Source organism: Gopherus evgoodei, chromosome 1, assembly GCF_007399415.2.
Source record: "Gopherus evgoodei ecotype Sinaloan lineage chromosome 1, rGopEvg1_v1.p, whole genome shotgun sequence".
In the NCBI taxonomy this organism is placed as follows: domain Eukaryota; kingdom Metazoa; phylum Chordata; order Testudines; family Testudinidae; genus Gopherus; species Gopherus evgoodei.
Window position 1 is genome coordinate 60,524,639 of NC_044322.1, and position 14,924 is coordinate 60,539,562.

General features: G+C 46.8%; 1 protein-coding gene across 2 annotated transcripts in view; it reads right to left on the reverse strand.

Moving 5' to 3' along the window:
- The window catches only part of RGCC (regulator of cell cycle), a 39,698-nt gene extending 26,620 nt beyond the window's left edge, over nucleotides 1-13,078 (reverse strand). The window contains exons 1-2 of one of the 2 annotated variants that reach the window (XM_030565896.1): nucleotides 12,561-13,073; nucleotides 11,106-11,318 (exon numbers count right to left, since the gene is read on the reverse strand). In XM_030565896.1, coding sequence (XP_030421756.1) covers nucleotides 11,106-11,318; nucleotides 12,561-12,597 — 250 coding nt within the window. In that variant the 5' untranslated portion in view covers nucleotides 12,598-13,073. Of the gene's footprint in view, nucleotides 1-10,605; nucleotides 11,319-12,560 lie in introns of those variants that run through there. The other variant, XM_030565886.1, reaches the window with a different exon arrangement.
- Between the last annotated feature and the right edge of the window lie 1,846 nt (nucleotides 13,079-14,924).

The following is a 14,924-nucleotide window of genomic DNA, read 5'->3' on the forward strand; positions in this document are numbered from 1 at the left end:
CCTTCTGCCTACAGCGGCACCCTGAGAGCTGATGTTCAGCTGATATCCACGATAACCTCCAAATCTTTTACAGAATCCCTACTCCTTAGGATAGAGTCCCCCATCCCTTAAATATGACCTACATTCTTTGTTCCTAGATGCATACATTTATATTTGATCATATTAAAACACGTTTGTTTGCACCCAGTTTACCAGATATCTCTGCAAGCGAGACCTGTCCTTTTCATTATTTATGACACCTCCAATTTTTGCAAACTTTATCAGTGATAATTTTGTGTTTTCTTCTATGTCAATGATAAAAATGCTAAATAGCCTAGGGCCAAGAACTGATCCATACAGCAGTCTGCTGGAAACGCACTGCTTGATAATGATTCCCTGTCCACAATTACATTTTGAGACCCATCAGTTAGCCAGTTTTTAATCCATTTAATGTGTCTCATGTTAATTCTATACAATTTTAGGTTTTTAATCAAAATGTCAGGTGTACCAAGTCAAATGCCATATATAAGTCTGGGTATATTATATCAACCAAACTTGAAATCTTAATGAAAAACAAGATATCAAGGTAGTTTGACAAGATCTATTTTCCATAAACCCATGTTGATTGGCATTAATTATAGTACCCTCCTCTAATTCTTTATTAATTGTGTCCCATTCAACCACTCCATTCTGTTGCCTTGGACTGATATCAGACTGACAAGCCTATAATTAGCCTGCAGCATCCCATTCACCTTATTCAAATGTTGGCACACTAGTTTTCTTCCAGCTTTGTGCAACTTCCCCAGTGTTCTAAGACTTATTGAAAATCAACAGTAAAGTCCAGCCCAAGAGTTTTAAAGGAGCTGCCTGATGAGTGTTCAGATAAGTTACCTGGACCTTCTGATTTAAAAATATCTAATTTTAGTAGCTGCTATTTAACATCCTCTGGAGATACTAGGGCAGGGATTGGCAACCTTTGGCACGTGCCTCACCAGGGTAAGCATCCTGGCAGGGTGGGCCAGTTTGTATACCTGCCACGACCGCATGTTTGGCCGATCCCGGCTCCCACTGGTCACGGTTCACCGCTCCAGGCCAATGGGGGCGGCAGGAAGCAGTGCGGGCCGAGGGATGTGCTGGCCGCGGTTTCCCGCCTCCCCCATTGGCCTGGAGTGGCGAACTGCGGCCAGCGGGAGTCGCGATCGGCCGAACCAGCAGACGCAGCAGGTGAACAAACCGTGGGCAAAAGGTTGCCGATCCCTGTACTAGGGAATGGAAAGAGTGTTATCAGAATCATATGATATCACATCATCTGTTTTTTTCCCCAGATACAGAACAGAAAAATGTATTGACCACTTCAGCCTTTTCTGAGTTATTATTGATGATTCTACCATTTCCATCTAGTAATGGACCAACAACATAGATAGGATTTTTTTTTATTCCCAATATACTTAAACTCATTCTTGCAGTCCTTCACTCTGCAGGCCACAGGATTTCTCCTTGTGTCCCTTTGCATCTCTTATAAGCTTTCTACAGTTCTAAGCTTCTGATTTATATTTATTACAATTGACTTCCCATTTCTTCCATTTGTTATGTATTATTTTTATATTATGAAATATCAGCTTTTGTTTAGTCTGGATGTAGGATAGAGAAATAACTGGGAAAATGAAGCTTCAACCTTTGCCCGCCCCTGAACATCCTGTTCAGGGCAGTTTGTGTATTTTGTGCATCGTTCAAAAGACACATTCCAGAAGGGGTGTAAGCCTTAAAATCCTCACCACCACCGCCCTGAAGCAGCACTCCCAACACATCCTGATACCCACTTTGGCACATGGCCAGTGGGAGCCACGATCAGCCAAACCTGCGGATGCGGCAGGTAAACAAACCAGCCCAGCCCACCAGGGGGCTTACCCTGGGGAGCCACATGCCAACGGTTGCCGATCCCTAAGCTAGAGGCTGATGTCAAAGTTCTATCGCATGGTTGCTCCTACCCATGCCACACACTCCTAGCTGTGACATCCGTCTTATCACTAATTATTATTGTGGCTTTCTAGTTCTATTCCTCTGGCAAAACAGTGTTTGTTAAATTATGATCCCTGAGTGACTCTCTTTTAAGAAGTAACCCAGTAAAAGCCTTTGCCATTTTATAAAGCTGCCAGCTGAACCTAAGTCAGTCTGTTCAGTTGATATACTTAGAATAAGATGAAGAAACAGCTGCAAAATGAAGGGTTTGGAGTATGGGTGGGTTGTACTTTGGTGAAATAATTCAAGGTTCTCACTGGCCTTTGCTGTCCCAGAACACAGTTAAACCTCAAAGCATAAAACCCACTGCAAGGTCATTTAAATATACAATATTCCTGAGATAAACAATTGAAACTTTCTGGATAGTAATTAGCTGAAAAAGGAAATCTTCAGACCTTCCTTTTTAAAACAGGCAATGGTATATTCAAATATTTTATAAAAATAATATTCCTCATAGTATTGTAGAAGAGGCAACTTCGGGTAAGATTTTCAAAAGTGCTTAGTGATGGCCTAGCATTGCTCCCATTGAAATCAAGGGGACTTTTTACCAACACTGAACATTTTTTAAAATCTCATCCCTGAAGTTTTCACAGGGGAAATTTTAAAGCTTAATTTTAAAGCCTCTTTAAATCATATATTTATTATTATGCAGTTCAAAGGCTCAGAGCTTTTACTCACAGGTGCACAGCTCAGACCCTACTCAACATTAACTGCTCTAGAAGTCCTTGATTTTTTAAAAAATGAAGTCAAATACTTAATAGTACTAATGCTGCAGTTAAAAATGAATGTTAATAAGTCTTGGAAGAAACAGAGCTGTCACAATCAGAGAGAGCACTATTTACTTTGGACATCAACATGCTCACATTTTACTGCATTATTTACTCTATCACCCTTCTGCTCCACATGCTGACACGCTAAACCAGGGGTAGGCAACCTATGGCATGTGTGCCAAACACGGCACACCAGCTGATTTTCAGTGGCACTCACCTCACCACCGGTCTGGAGGGCTCTGCATTTTAATTTAATTTTAAATGAAGCTTCTTAAACATTTTAAAAACCTTATTTACTTTACATACAACAATAGTTTAGTTATATATTATAGATTTATAGAAAGAGACCTTCTAAAAACATTAATATATATTACTGGCACACAAAACCTTAAATCAGAGTGAATAAATGAAGACTCGGCACACCACTTCTGAAAGGTTGCCGACCCTTGCTCTAAGCAAAAAACTAAACCAAAACAAGAAAGGTGGGAGGCAAACCTGAGACAGCTTGCACAACCTGTGTTTGAAGATTTGAAGAACTCCAAATCTCCCTTAACTCTCTGGCTGGAAGATACCAGGAAGGGATCATGGGAAACAAGTAGCTGTAATTTTTAATGTGTATCATGGTTTCTCATTACATATGTTTCCCATATAGTCCCCATCAATCTTGCTAGTTGTGAGCCAGTGTTTTTACTTTAAACCTTCCCGTTTAGCAATGATTCCTTATCCTAGAGCAAAAATAGTGAAAGGAAAAGAAAGTGGTATGCAGGAGAGGCAAGGAAAAGGCAGAACAAATTCAGAAATGCTAAGGTATTTTTCATTAGTCATTTTATTGCTCCCTGCTGATTGTAATATCTTGTTGCAGGTTTGAGGCAACAATCTATTTCCTTAAAATATTTTTCTCCGACATATCTATCTACTGGTTTGTTACTGCAGGATTGCTAATGAATGCTGCCTTTTCATGATGAATATAGCATTATTAACTGGGTTTGAAATGATAAAATATATAAAGCTAAAGCAGCACGAGTGGGATTTGATTTTGAAAGCTAAGAGTTGATTGACAAAGAAGTTTACTTCCTAAGTTAAGAATGATATCAAGTTACTACATTGTAGCCAGTGTCACTGAAGAGTCTAAATAAAAATCTTATAAAATAAAACACATTTGATTACATCAATGACAATAAATATGAAACATTTTGAGAGCGTGATAGCGGATTATGGTTTATATTGTAAAGAGATTTTTTTTGGGGGTGCATAAAATTATATAGATATGGTGAAACATTTCTATTCCCAAGCTCCTAATTAAGGATAAGAATTTAAAGAAGCAAAATGAAAGCAGAGATAGGCAAGGTCTACACTAGAATTATTTTGCTAGTATAGCAATAGTGGTGTGCTGTACCAGCAAAGAACTCTTAGTGTGGATGCAGCTTATACCAGCAAAATTGTGCTTTTGCCAGCATAGTTTATTCCAGTCCCACCCAACCACCAAGTGAAACAAACTATACCAGATACCAGCAAAAAAGCAGTTCTATTAGCATAACTGGATCTGCACTAGAAGCTTTTGCTGGCACAGCTATATCAGTCACAAATCACAGATCAAGAGCTATGCTGGAAAAAGTTTGTAGGATAGACCTGGCCTAAGAAGTTTTACTGTAGGCACCAGCTTTACACGAACAACTACCTAATGCCTGGAGCTTTTATACTTGTTCTTTGACCCTACTGAGGGCTTCAAGCTGAAACATTAGGTACTATTTATCCTGGTAGTTCAGCAACTAGTCAATATATGTCCCCTTTATTACTATGGGGAATAAAGAATTGAGTTTTGATATGGCACTAAGCCACCAGTTGTGTCATGAGTGCCAGCACAGACCCAGTTGAGTTAAAACTGGGACTTTATGTGCCTAAGTTCCTTTGTGGATCCAGGCCTAAGATCTTGATTAATGTTTGTTCCTGTCAGAATTCTTTGTATTATAGTAGGGTCTAGAGCCCATTGTTCTAGGTCAGGGGTCGGCAACTTCTGGCACCCAGCTTGCCAGGGTAAGCACCCTGGTGGGCTGGGCCAATTTGTTTACCTGCCGCATTGGCAGGTTCGGCCGATTGCAGCTCCCACTGACCATGGTTCGCTGTCCCAGGCCAATGGGGGCTGCAGGAAGTGGCACAGGCTGAGGCATGTGCTGCTGTGGCTTCCCGCCACCCCCATCGGCCTGGGATGGTGAACCGCGGCCAGTGGGAGCCACAATCGGCTGAACCTGCTGACGCGGCAGGTAAACAAACTGGCCCGGCCCGCCAGGGTGCTTACCCTGGCAAGCCACGTATCAGAGGTTGCTGACCCCTGCTGTAGAAAGAGGAATGGATTTACACATCCTACTACAAAACAGTAGTTTTCAGAGGGCATTTGTTGCCAGTTACATTGAATGTTAAAGTAGATCAATAGTGGAAAATTTGCTGTAACTACATTGTGTGTCTTTCCATCTTTGAACCTTACCCTGGCAAACACTAGACTCACAATTTTTGAGAAGTGCCACTGATTTTGGGCAACTCAGATTTGGTATACCCAGCCTGTGCATGCTGAGTACTTGCAGTCCCCATTAACAGCTGTCAGAATGGCTCAGCACCTTTGACAATCAGCCCAAAATGTCTCAGGTTGGACACCCCAAAACTGAAGTACACAAAAATTAGTGGCCCTTTGGTTAAATCTTGGTGTAAGCCAACTGTGGTTCATGGGTAAGGATAAGATTTTGTCACAGATCTCATGGATTTTGTGACTTTCAGAGATCTGTGACATTTTCTGCTTCAGCCCCAGGCATTGCGCTGGAGCTGTCAGCCGCTGTGGGCAGCAGGGGCCCCACAGCTCTTAGCAGTTGGCAGGGACTCCAGAGCTATGAGCTGTGAGTTCCACAGCAGTCAGCCATGGTCCTCACAGCTATCAGCCACTATAGTCACCCCTTCCCCCTCATTATTTTTAGTAAAAGTCCCAGACAGGTTGCGGGCAATAAACAAAAATTCATGGAAGCCTGTGACCTGTCTGGGACTTTTACTAAAACTAACTGAGACAAAATCTCAACCTTATTCATTGTACAATGGCCCATAAAAAGCACTTGTAGGATCACGCCATAAAAATATGATCCTGTAGCTCTTATACACAGAGTAATGGCTGTGGAACTGACAGATTTATAACGATGGAGAGAGTTTATACGAATTACATTTTTCAGCAAAAGCAGTTCAGAAAAAACACTGTCAGCATTTCTTTTGTTGTTGTTGCAGATTTGTGTTTTAAGAATTTGTCCCCACACAGCCCAGCTACGTTTAACGTAAGTGTTGCCACGGGAATAGTGAGGTCACTACAACCTCAACTTCACTAAGATCAAGTTAGAAGAAAAGCTGGGCTGAGGGAAGAAGCCTGTTTGAATAGAAATAGCTTGGAAATTAACACATGTAGTAAGAGGAGTTATGAAAGACAAGGGGAATGTAACTGGATTTATGTTTACATCTGATATTTGAGCCTCTCTCTGGTATGAAAGACCCTCTTTATTAAAAACTGCCATTCAACTCCGATTTCCTCAAAATGGTACAGGGAGGTTTGGAGAGGGGTTTACTATATTAAATGATGTCTTCAGAAAGAGAAACAAGTTTTGCTGGGTATTTTTATGAGAACTAGATCAGAGAGTCAAGAAAAAAGAATCCAGGCAGAACATACCAGTATAGACAGGTCTCTAAGTAAACTGAAGTACCTGACTGCAGGCTTGCAATAAATCTGAAAATGGTGGAGAATTTTTTTTTTTTAATGAATTAGAGCAGGGACTGGCAACCTTTGGCATGCGTCCTGCCAGGGTAAGCACCCTGGTGGGCTGGGCCAGTTTGTTTACCTGCTGCGTCCACAGGTCCGGCTGATCGCGGCTCCTAATGGCTGCGGTTTGCCGCTCCAGGCCAATGGGGTCTGCGGGAAGCAGGAGACAGCACATCCCTTGGCCCGTGCCACTTCCCGCAGCCCCCATGGGCCTGGAGTGGCAAACCATGGCCAGTGGGAGCCATGATCGGCTGAACCTGTGGACGCAGCAGGAAAACAAATGGGTCCAGCCCTGGCAGGTCGTGTGCCAAAGGTTACCAATCCCTGTTCTAACCAGTTCTTAAAAATGGGGATTCCACAATCTCCCTGGCAAGCTTAATACCCTCGTCATTAGAAAGTTTCTTCCTAATATCTAACCTAAATCTCTTTTTCTGAAGATTAAGCCCATTACTTCTTGTCCTATCTTCAGTGGACATGGAGAACAATTGATCATCATCCTCTTTATAACAGCCCTTAATGTATTTGAAGACTTAGCAGGTCTCTCAGTCTTCTTTTCTCAATACTAAACATGTCCAGTTTTTTTAACTTTTCCTCACAGGTCAAGTTATCTAAACCTTTTTATTATTTTTGTTGCGTTCTTCTGGACTCTTAAATTCATTCATGTCTTTCTTGAAGTGTGGTTTCCAGAACTGGACACAGTACTCCAGTAGAGGCCTCACGAGTATCAAGCAGGACAGGACAATTAGCTCACGTCTTACTTACACCACTCTTGTTAATACACCCTAGAATATTAGCCTTTTTTGCAACTGCATCACATTGTTTACTCATATTCACTTTGTGTCTGCTATAAGCCCCAGATCTTCCTCTTCAGTACTGCTATCTAGCCAGTTATTTCCCATTTTGTAGTTCTGCATTTGATTTTTTTCTACTTCAGTGTAATACTGGGCACTTACCTTTATTGAATTTCATCTTGTGGATTTCAGACCAATTCTGCAACTTGTCAAAGTCATTTTGAATTCTAATCCTGTCCTCCAAAGTGCTTCCAACCCCTCCCAGCCTGGTGTTATCACCATTTATAAGCATCCTCTCCACTCATTATCTGACGTTAATGACAATATTGAGTAGTAACAGACCCTGCAGAACTCTGCTAGATATACCCTCTGATTTGACAGCAAACCATTGATTACTACTCCAAATATGGTCTTTCAGACAGTTTTGAGCCCACCTTATAGTAATTTCACCCAGATCACATTTCCCTAGTTTGCTTGTGAGATTGTGGGACTGTGTCAAAAGCCTTACTAAAATCAAGATATGTAATATGTACAGCTTCCCCCTACCCACAAGACCAGGAACCCTGTCAAAGAAGGAAATTAGGTTGGTTTGGCATGATTTTTTCTTGACAAATTAATGCTCGCTATTACTTTAACCCAGGGGATCTCAAACTGGGTGTTGGGATCCCTTAGAGTGTCATGAGGTTCTTACATGAGAGGTCAGAAGCTGTCAGCCTCCACCCCAAACCTCATGCTGCCTCCAACATTTATTATGGTGTTAAATATATAAAGAAGAGGGTCACATTCAGAGGCTTGCTATGTACAAATACAAAAATTTGTGAACCCCTCTTATAACCTATTATCTTCTAGATGCTTACAAATTGGTTGTTTGTTCCAGTAACTTTCCAGGTGTTGACTTTAGGCTGACTCTCCCCCCTACTCCGCCTTTTTAAAGACAAGTACTATGTTTGCCCTTCTCCAGTCCTCTTGGAATCTCACCCATGCTCCATGTTTTCCTTAAAAAGAATCACTAACAGTTCCAAAGTTGTTTTAGCTAGTTCCTCAAGTACCCTAGCATTCATTTAATCAGGTCCTGCCAACATGAATACATCTGACTTGTCTAAACAGACTTTAACCCATTCTTTTCCTATTTTGACTTGTGTTCCTTCCTCTTTGTTGTTAATATTACTTAAGTATCTGGCCACAATTTACCATTTTAGTGAAAGAAACAGTTTCATTACTGGAAATCAGAAAGTATAAGTTTTTATAAGGCAAATTCTATGGAATTGTTTTGAGGAGAGGAAGTTAGCAATTTAAAAAAAATAGGTTCTGTTTGTGTGTGGGGGGGGGGGGTTAAACTTACTTATGACAACTTAAACATTGATTCCATGGCTTTTAATGGGAAAGCAGGTTCTTTCAGTCCTCCTAATTACTATTAATGATGGTATACTCTCCTTGACAAACAAGAACAACCAAGATATATAATTTTAAAAAGAAATCATAACACTAACAAACATATGCTAAACTTTATTGCTCAGTTACCTTGATTTTGGATATTCCTGATTCTATATCCTTTGCTTGTATGTTGTCTGTATGCTATCTGTATTAATTTAATACTCTTTTGTAGAATTAGCACTCTTTCTGCACTGTGCACTCAAACTGGAACTAGTGATTTAAATTATCTTTAAAACGGCAACTTCCAAAACCAGAAAACAGCACCATTCACTGAAGGGAGAGGAGGAAGTGGTTTCCAGTATTTCTATAAACCTCTTGTGAAAATACTTTTAATACAACATTCTTATTTAGCAAATATTTAGTTAACTACAGGATGAAGTCATCAGGAGTCTTCCTGCTAGAATGGACTAGGATTGTCTTTGGCTTCTAAAAAATGGAGTGCCTCTATAGTCTTCTACCAGCCAGCTGGAACTCTTTCTTCTCTGACACCTTATTTTCCAGTCTCTGACCTCATCCACCCCAAGTACCATTGTGTTTCTCTTTGACTTTTCACTTTTGTATAGCACACCAAGATTCTCCCCAGCAATCATCAACATTAAGGGAAACCACAAAGGAAAAAAAAAAAATGGGCTTTTGTCCTTGTCTGCATCTTTATGATTGATCAGTTAAGGCAGGGGTGGGAAAACTATGGCCTGCAGGCCGGATCCGGTCTGCAGTGCTGCCGGCACCATGTCCCTTCGGCCCCCAAGTTGGCGTGGGAGGCCACAGGGCTCCATGCATTGCCCTGCCCCCCGCAGCTCCCATTGGTCGGGAACAGAGAACCGCGGCCAATAGGAGCTTCAGGGGTGGTACCTGGAGGCATGGCAAGAGCAGTGCATGCCGAGCCCTCTGCCTCACCTCCCCCAGGGGCCACAGCGCTTCCTGGAGCGGTGCGGGCCAGGGACAGGGCAGGCATGCAGGGAGCCTACCCTGGCCCCAGTGCGCGCCACTGCCACCCTGAAGTCACTTTAGGTAAGCAGCGCTGGGCCGGAGCTCGAACCCCTCCTGCACCCCACCCCCCAACTCCCTGCCTGCACCTTGCACCCCAACTCCCTGCCCTGAGCCCCTTGTAAACCTCACACCCCTCCTGCACCCCAAACCCCTGCCCTGAGCCCCCTGCTGCACCCTTGTGCACCTCAACCCCTTGCCCTGAGCCCCCTGCCACATCCTGCATCCCAACCCCCTTCCCTGAGCCACCTCATACATCTCACACCTCTCCTGTACCCCAACCCCCTGATCTGAGCTCCCTGCACCCCTGTGCACCCCAACCCCCTGCCCTGAGCCCCCTGCACCTCTCTTGCACCCCAATGAGCCCCCTCCCAAAGTCTGTACCTCTCCTGCACCCCGCACCCCTCCTGCGCCTCAACCCCCTTCCCTGAGCCCTCTCATACACCCCGCACCCCTCCACTGCCCCAATCCCTTGCCCTGAGCCCCTTCCTGTACACTGCACCCCCTCCCATACCCCAACCCTGCATACTATTTTCCCACCCAGATGTGGCCCTCGGTCCAAAATGTTTGCCCACCCCTAAATTAAGCTGTGAGAATTAACAAGAAATGTCTGCAACTTCCAAAAAGACAAAACCAGGGAAGACCAGACTTGACATTCTTGATATTTGTGAGGGAAAAGATAATAAGACCATTATTTTAAAAACATAAATCTTTCCGGATTTGTTTATGTATCATAAAAGGAGGGCAAAAAAGGACACAAATCTAATCTGAAAACATTGTCTGCAGGTCACCTTCAACAAGCTGTTTGATGGAAGGAACAAAGAGTAAAGAATGCTTGGAGAAGAAAGCAAAATTAAATGCATAATAGTTTTAATTTTTGGCAAGCAGGGGACAAAAGTAAACAGTATAAATAGTGCTAGATAATCTCTGCCTTATGTACCAATAAGACACCTGTTTCTTAAGAAATGTACATTTAGTTTAGATCATAGAAACTGGGACAATCTCTCCGGAAACGCTGCTGAAAAGAATTACGTTCCAGACACCAAAATACAAGGACAGAAGGAAAAAGCCAAGCAGTGTTCTGGTTTCTGATGGGTGGGGAGCGCTGTCAAGTGTCTAGAAGTTAAAGCTATTTTTACCTGTCAGCTCTGAAAGCTCCTCCCCCAGGAAGCTGTAGAAACAACTGCTTTGCTAGCCAAAGCAACACTGAACTGCATGCAGATGTGGCGCAGGAGACGCTAACGGGAGGCCAGCTGCCCTTGCCCGCTGCGCAGGAGGGCTGGAGAAGGGGAAGCGTGCGGGAGGGCTGGGGAAGGCAGAGCAAGGGCGGGGGGGTCTCACTCTCTGAGTCGCTCATGCCGCTGCAGTCGCTGACGCTGGCGCTGCTCCGCCGCTTCATCCGCGCCAGGTGCTCCTCGTAGTGAAAGTGGCGCTTGCTGACGGGCGAGGAGAAGTCTTCGATCACGGCATCGAACTCGCCCAGCACCTCTGCCAGCTCCCCGGCATCCGCCCGCAGCGCGGCAGGGCCCGGACGGGGGAGACCGTCACCGGAGCCTAACGAGGAACACGGACACCCTTAAAATCCCCCCGATCCTCTAAGAGTGAGACCGAGTCACCACCTTAGCGATACCCCCACGTCTCCCCAGAGAGATCGGCCACCCCCTCCCCAGAGCCACCCCTTCCCCCCGGAGAGACCGGTCACCCCCCTCCCCAGCGCCACCCCTTCCCCCCGGAGAGACCGGTCACCCCCCTCCCCAGAGCCACCCCTTCCCCCCGGAGAGACCGGTCACCCCCCTCCCCAGAGCCACCCCTTCCCCCCAGAGAGATCGGCCACCCCCTCCCCAGAGCCACCCCTTCCCCCCGGAGAGACCGGTCACCCCCCTCCCCAGAGCCACCCCTTCCCCCCGGAGAGACCGGTCACCCCCCTCCCCAGAGCCACCCCTTCCCCCGGAGAGACCGGTCACCCCCCTCCCCAGCGCCACCCCCACGTCCCCTCCGAGAGACTGGCCACACCCCCGCGACACCACCACTTCCCCCCCGAGACCGGCCACACATCCCCAGCGCCACCCCCGATTTCCCCCCCACAGAGAGACCGGTCACCCCCTCCCCGGTGACACCCCCACTTTCCCCCCCCGAGAGACCGGACACTCCCCCAGCGACACTCCCCATTTCTTCCCCCCAGAGACCGGTCACCCCCCCCAGCGACACCCCCCCATTTCCCCCCGAGAGACCGGCCACCCCCCCAGCGACACCCCCATTTCTCCCCGCAGAGAGACCGGCCACCCCCCCCCAGCGACACCCCCATTTCCCCCCGAGAGACCGGCCACCCCCCCAGCGACACCCCCATTTCTCCCCGCAGAGAGACCGGCCACCCCCCCCCCAGCGACACCCCCATTTCCCCCCGAGAGACCGGCCACCCCCCCAGCGACACCCCCATTTCTCCCCGCAGAGAGACCGGCCACCCCCCCCAGCGACACCCCCATTTCTCCCCGCAGAGACACCGGCCACCCCCATGTCCCTGCAGAGAGCGGGACAAACCGGGGAAACGGAGGAAGACGGGAGCAGCCGAGCCTCAGTCGCTCGCCGGGCGGGGTCGGCTCCCGGCAGTAACGGGAGTTTGCCCCGAGCGCTCCCCGCCGCGGCTGCGGACACCGCTCGGCCCCGGTGCCAGCCTGTCCTGGGGGCTGGAGGCGAAGGGCACCGACCCCGCAACCCGCAGCGGCTGCCGCCTCCTTCCCTCCCGCCCGCCCGCCCCGACGGTGGCTCTGGCTGGGGGCCCGGGCCGGCTGCGCTCACCTGGGCCGGCCGCGCTCTCGGTTTGCGGGGACTTCATGGCCGCAGGCTCTCGCCTCTCGCCGCCGCCTTCTGCCTCCAGCAGCTGCGGCCAGCCCCAGGCGGAGCCTCTTATAGCCCCGGCCCCGGGGAGCGGCCGCGGCGCAGCCAGACGTGGAAGGAGGCGGGCGTGGGAGGGGGCACGGCCGAGCCCGGCTATCGCGCTGGGGCGGCGAAGTGGGAAGGACTCGGCCCGCTGGAGGGGCTGGATTATCCCCCTGCCTCCGTGTCCAACCTCCTGCCGGCCCCACACAGCCCCGGGCCGGGGCCTCCCACGTGCCAGCCTCGGGCCTCACTGGCGGGAGTTCCGAGCCCCCCCATCCAACCTCCCGGGCGCGGGGCTACGTGCGCCTAGCCCTGAACATCACTGTGCGGCTGGGGCTCCCTCCTGCGTCCTCCGCAGAGACGGTCCAAAACAACAGCCCGGTTCCCCCACACAAAGACGCCGCAGCGCTGGGTGGGAGGCGTCTGCTGGCTGGAGCCGCCGCAAAGCGCTATTAGAAAAGCGCAGCTCCCGCTAGAGTGGGACAAGGCACTAATGTCTAGGGCAGACAGGCACGGAGGAGCCTTCACAGCTCCTGCCTGAGTGCGAGGCTGAATGAGGGTGGTGGGTGGTCAAAGCTGCCTAATAGCACACCAAGGGCCTAGGCTGTATAACCTGTGCTACAAAGCACAAGACCTGTCTTATTTCCTTTTACTACTCGAAAGCAACATGAGGCTGAAGCAGGAACAATGAGAGTTTCACTACAACTGGGCAGAGCCCTTCTGTTAGCAATATATATATATTTCTGTTTAGCTAGATCTCTGTAAAATCAAGGCAAAACCTGTTAAATGTTGATTTAATGCCCGAGGGGGGAATGAGCTGAAGAACCTTGGTGTGAATGGATATAAATTGGCTCAGCAGCACACTTCATACTAGAAGAGGCATTGCAGCATGCACGCCTTCACCTTGGGACGTTACCTTCTGGTTAGTACCGGCAAGAGGACACCCAAGAAATTCCATGTTCCATAAAATCAGAGCAATGATAGAATATCGATCAGCCTTTTGACTTCCTCTAGTAGGGGTATTTGTGTCAGCAGAGCTCCACGGAGGCTCACAGTCTAGTAATGACATACCTGGAGCAGCAGCAGCACTAGGTTACTCACAGTCACTCCAGCGGGACACTGCATAGCAAGACAGTTCCAAAACAGGCTTGAAAAGCACCAATGAGAGGAAAAAAAAAAAAACCTAAGGCTGAATTTACACTAGGTAAACTGGAAACATGTAATTCTCGACCAGTACAGCTCAAATAGCATTGCCTGTTGTCTAGCCAAAATGAAGGCATTTTTATCACAATCTTTCCATGGCAATAGCGCCCATCTAGTCATGAAGATAACTTTCAGAAAGTACCTAAATGCAATGCTTTTGAGGCTACAACCACACCAAAAGTGGGAAATTCCCCAATTTATCACGTGGATGTTAATGTTATGGCCTAATTATCACTATTGTTGTTTAAATACTGTAACATGTTAGCAGTTTCACTTCTGTTTCTCATATAATAAACATCCAGCTACTGCACCCAGTCAGGGTACTTACCTGCTGATGGTGCTTCATGCCTTCAGAAGGAATTTGCATGGGAAAAAGGCTGAAAAGCTTTGAATATCCAAAGAGCTGAATAAATCAGATAACCATCTGGGATGTTTAGAAATATTTTAGAGCTATTCGAATAAGGGCTTGTCTTCACTGCAGTTAACTCTAGCTCCTACTCATTTATCCTCTGTAACTCAGCTCCAATTCACACACAACCTTCTCCCCAAATATGGTGATGCTTTCAGATCAGTTTCAATATAGCTAGCCAGCCTGTCCAGGATATAGGTTAAAGCCTGAGTACGCCCTATCTCCAGCTGCTAACCCAGTACATTTTGCAGTGAAGACACAGGCTAAAACACTCCAGTGCCTTTCCTTATTTTCCCCAATGTGCACAGAGGTATAGACAAGTTCTTCCAAAGTTCACTGGGAAAGAATCAGAGAGGCTCAGCTTACTGAAGTTCTAAGAACTGTGGGATATGCCCTCACAAATCCTAGCATCTCACACAGGCAAGTGCAGCACTAGTGTTGAGGTATGTGGCCACTCACATTCACGTTAGACTAACCTGGGTGCCCAGACCAAGGTGTTAATCATTTGGGATAACTGCAGTGAAGACATACCCTAAGAAGTAACTCTTGCCTTTAAAGTCAGGGTAAAACTGGTAGAATAAAAATGGAAAATTCCATTGTAGAATTTCCCCAGATTCGATTAGAACATTATATATATATATTTCTTTTGACACAGAATGGAAAGTATCAGA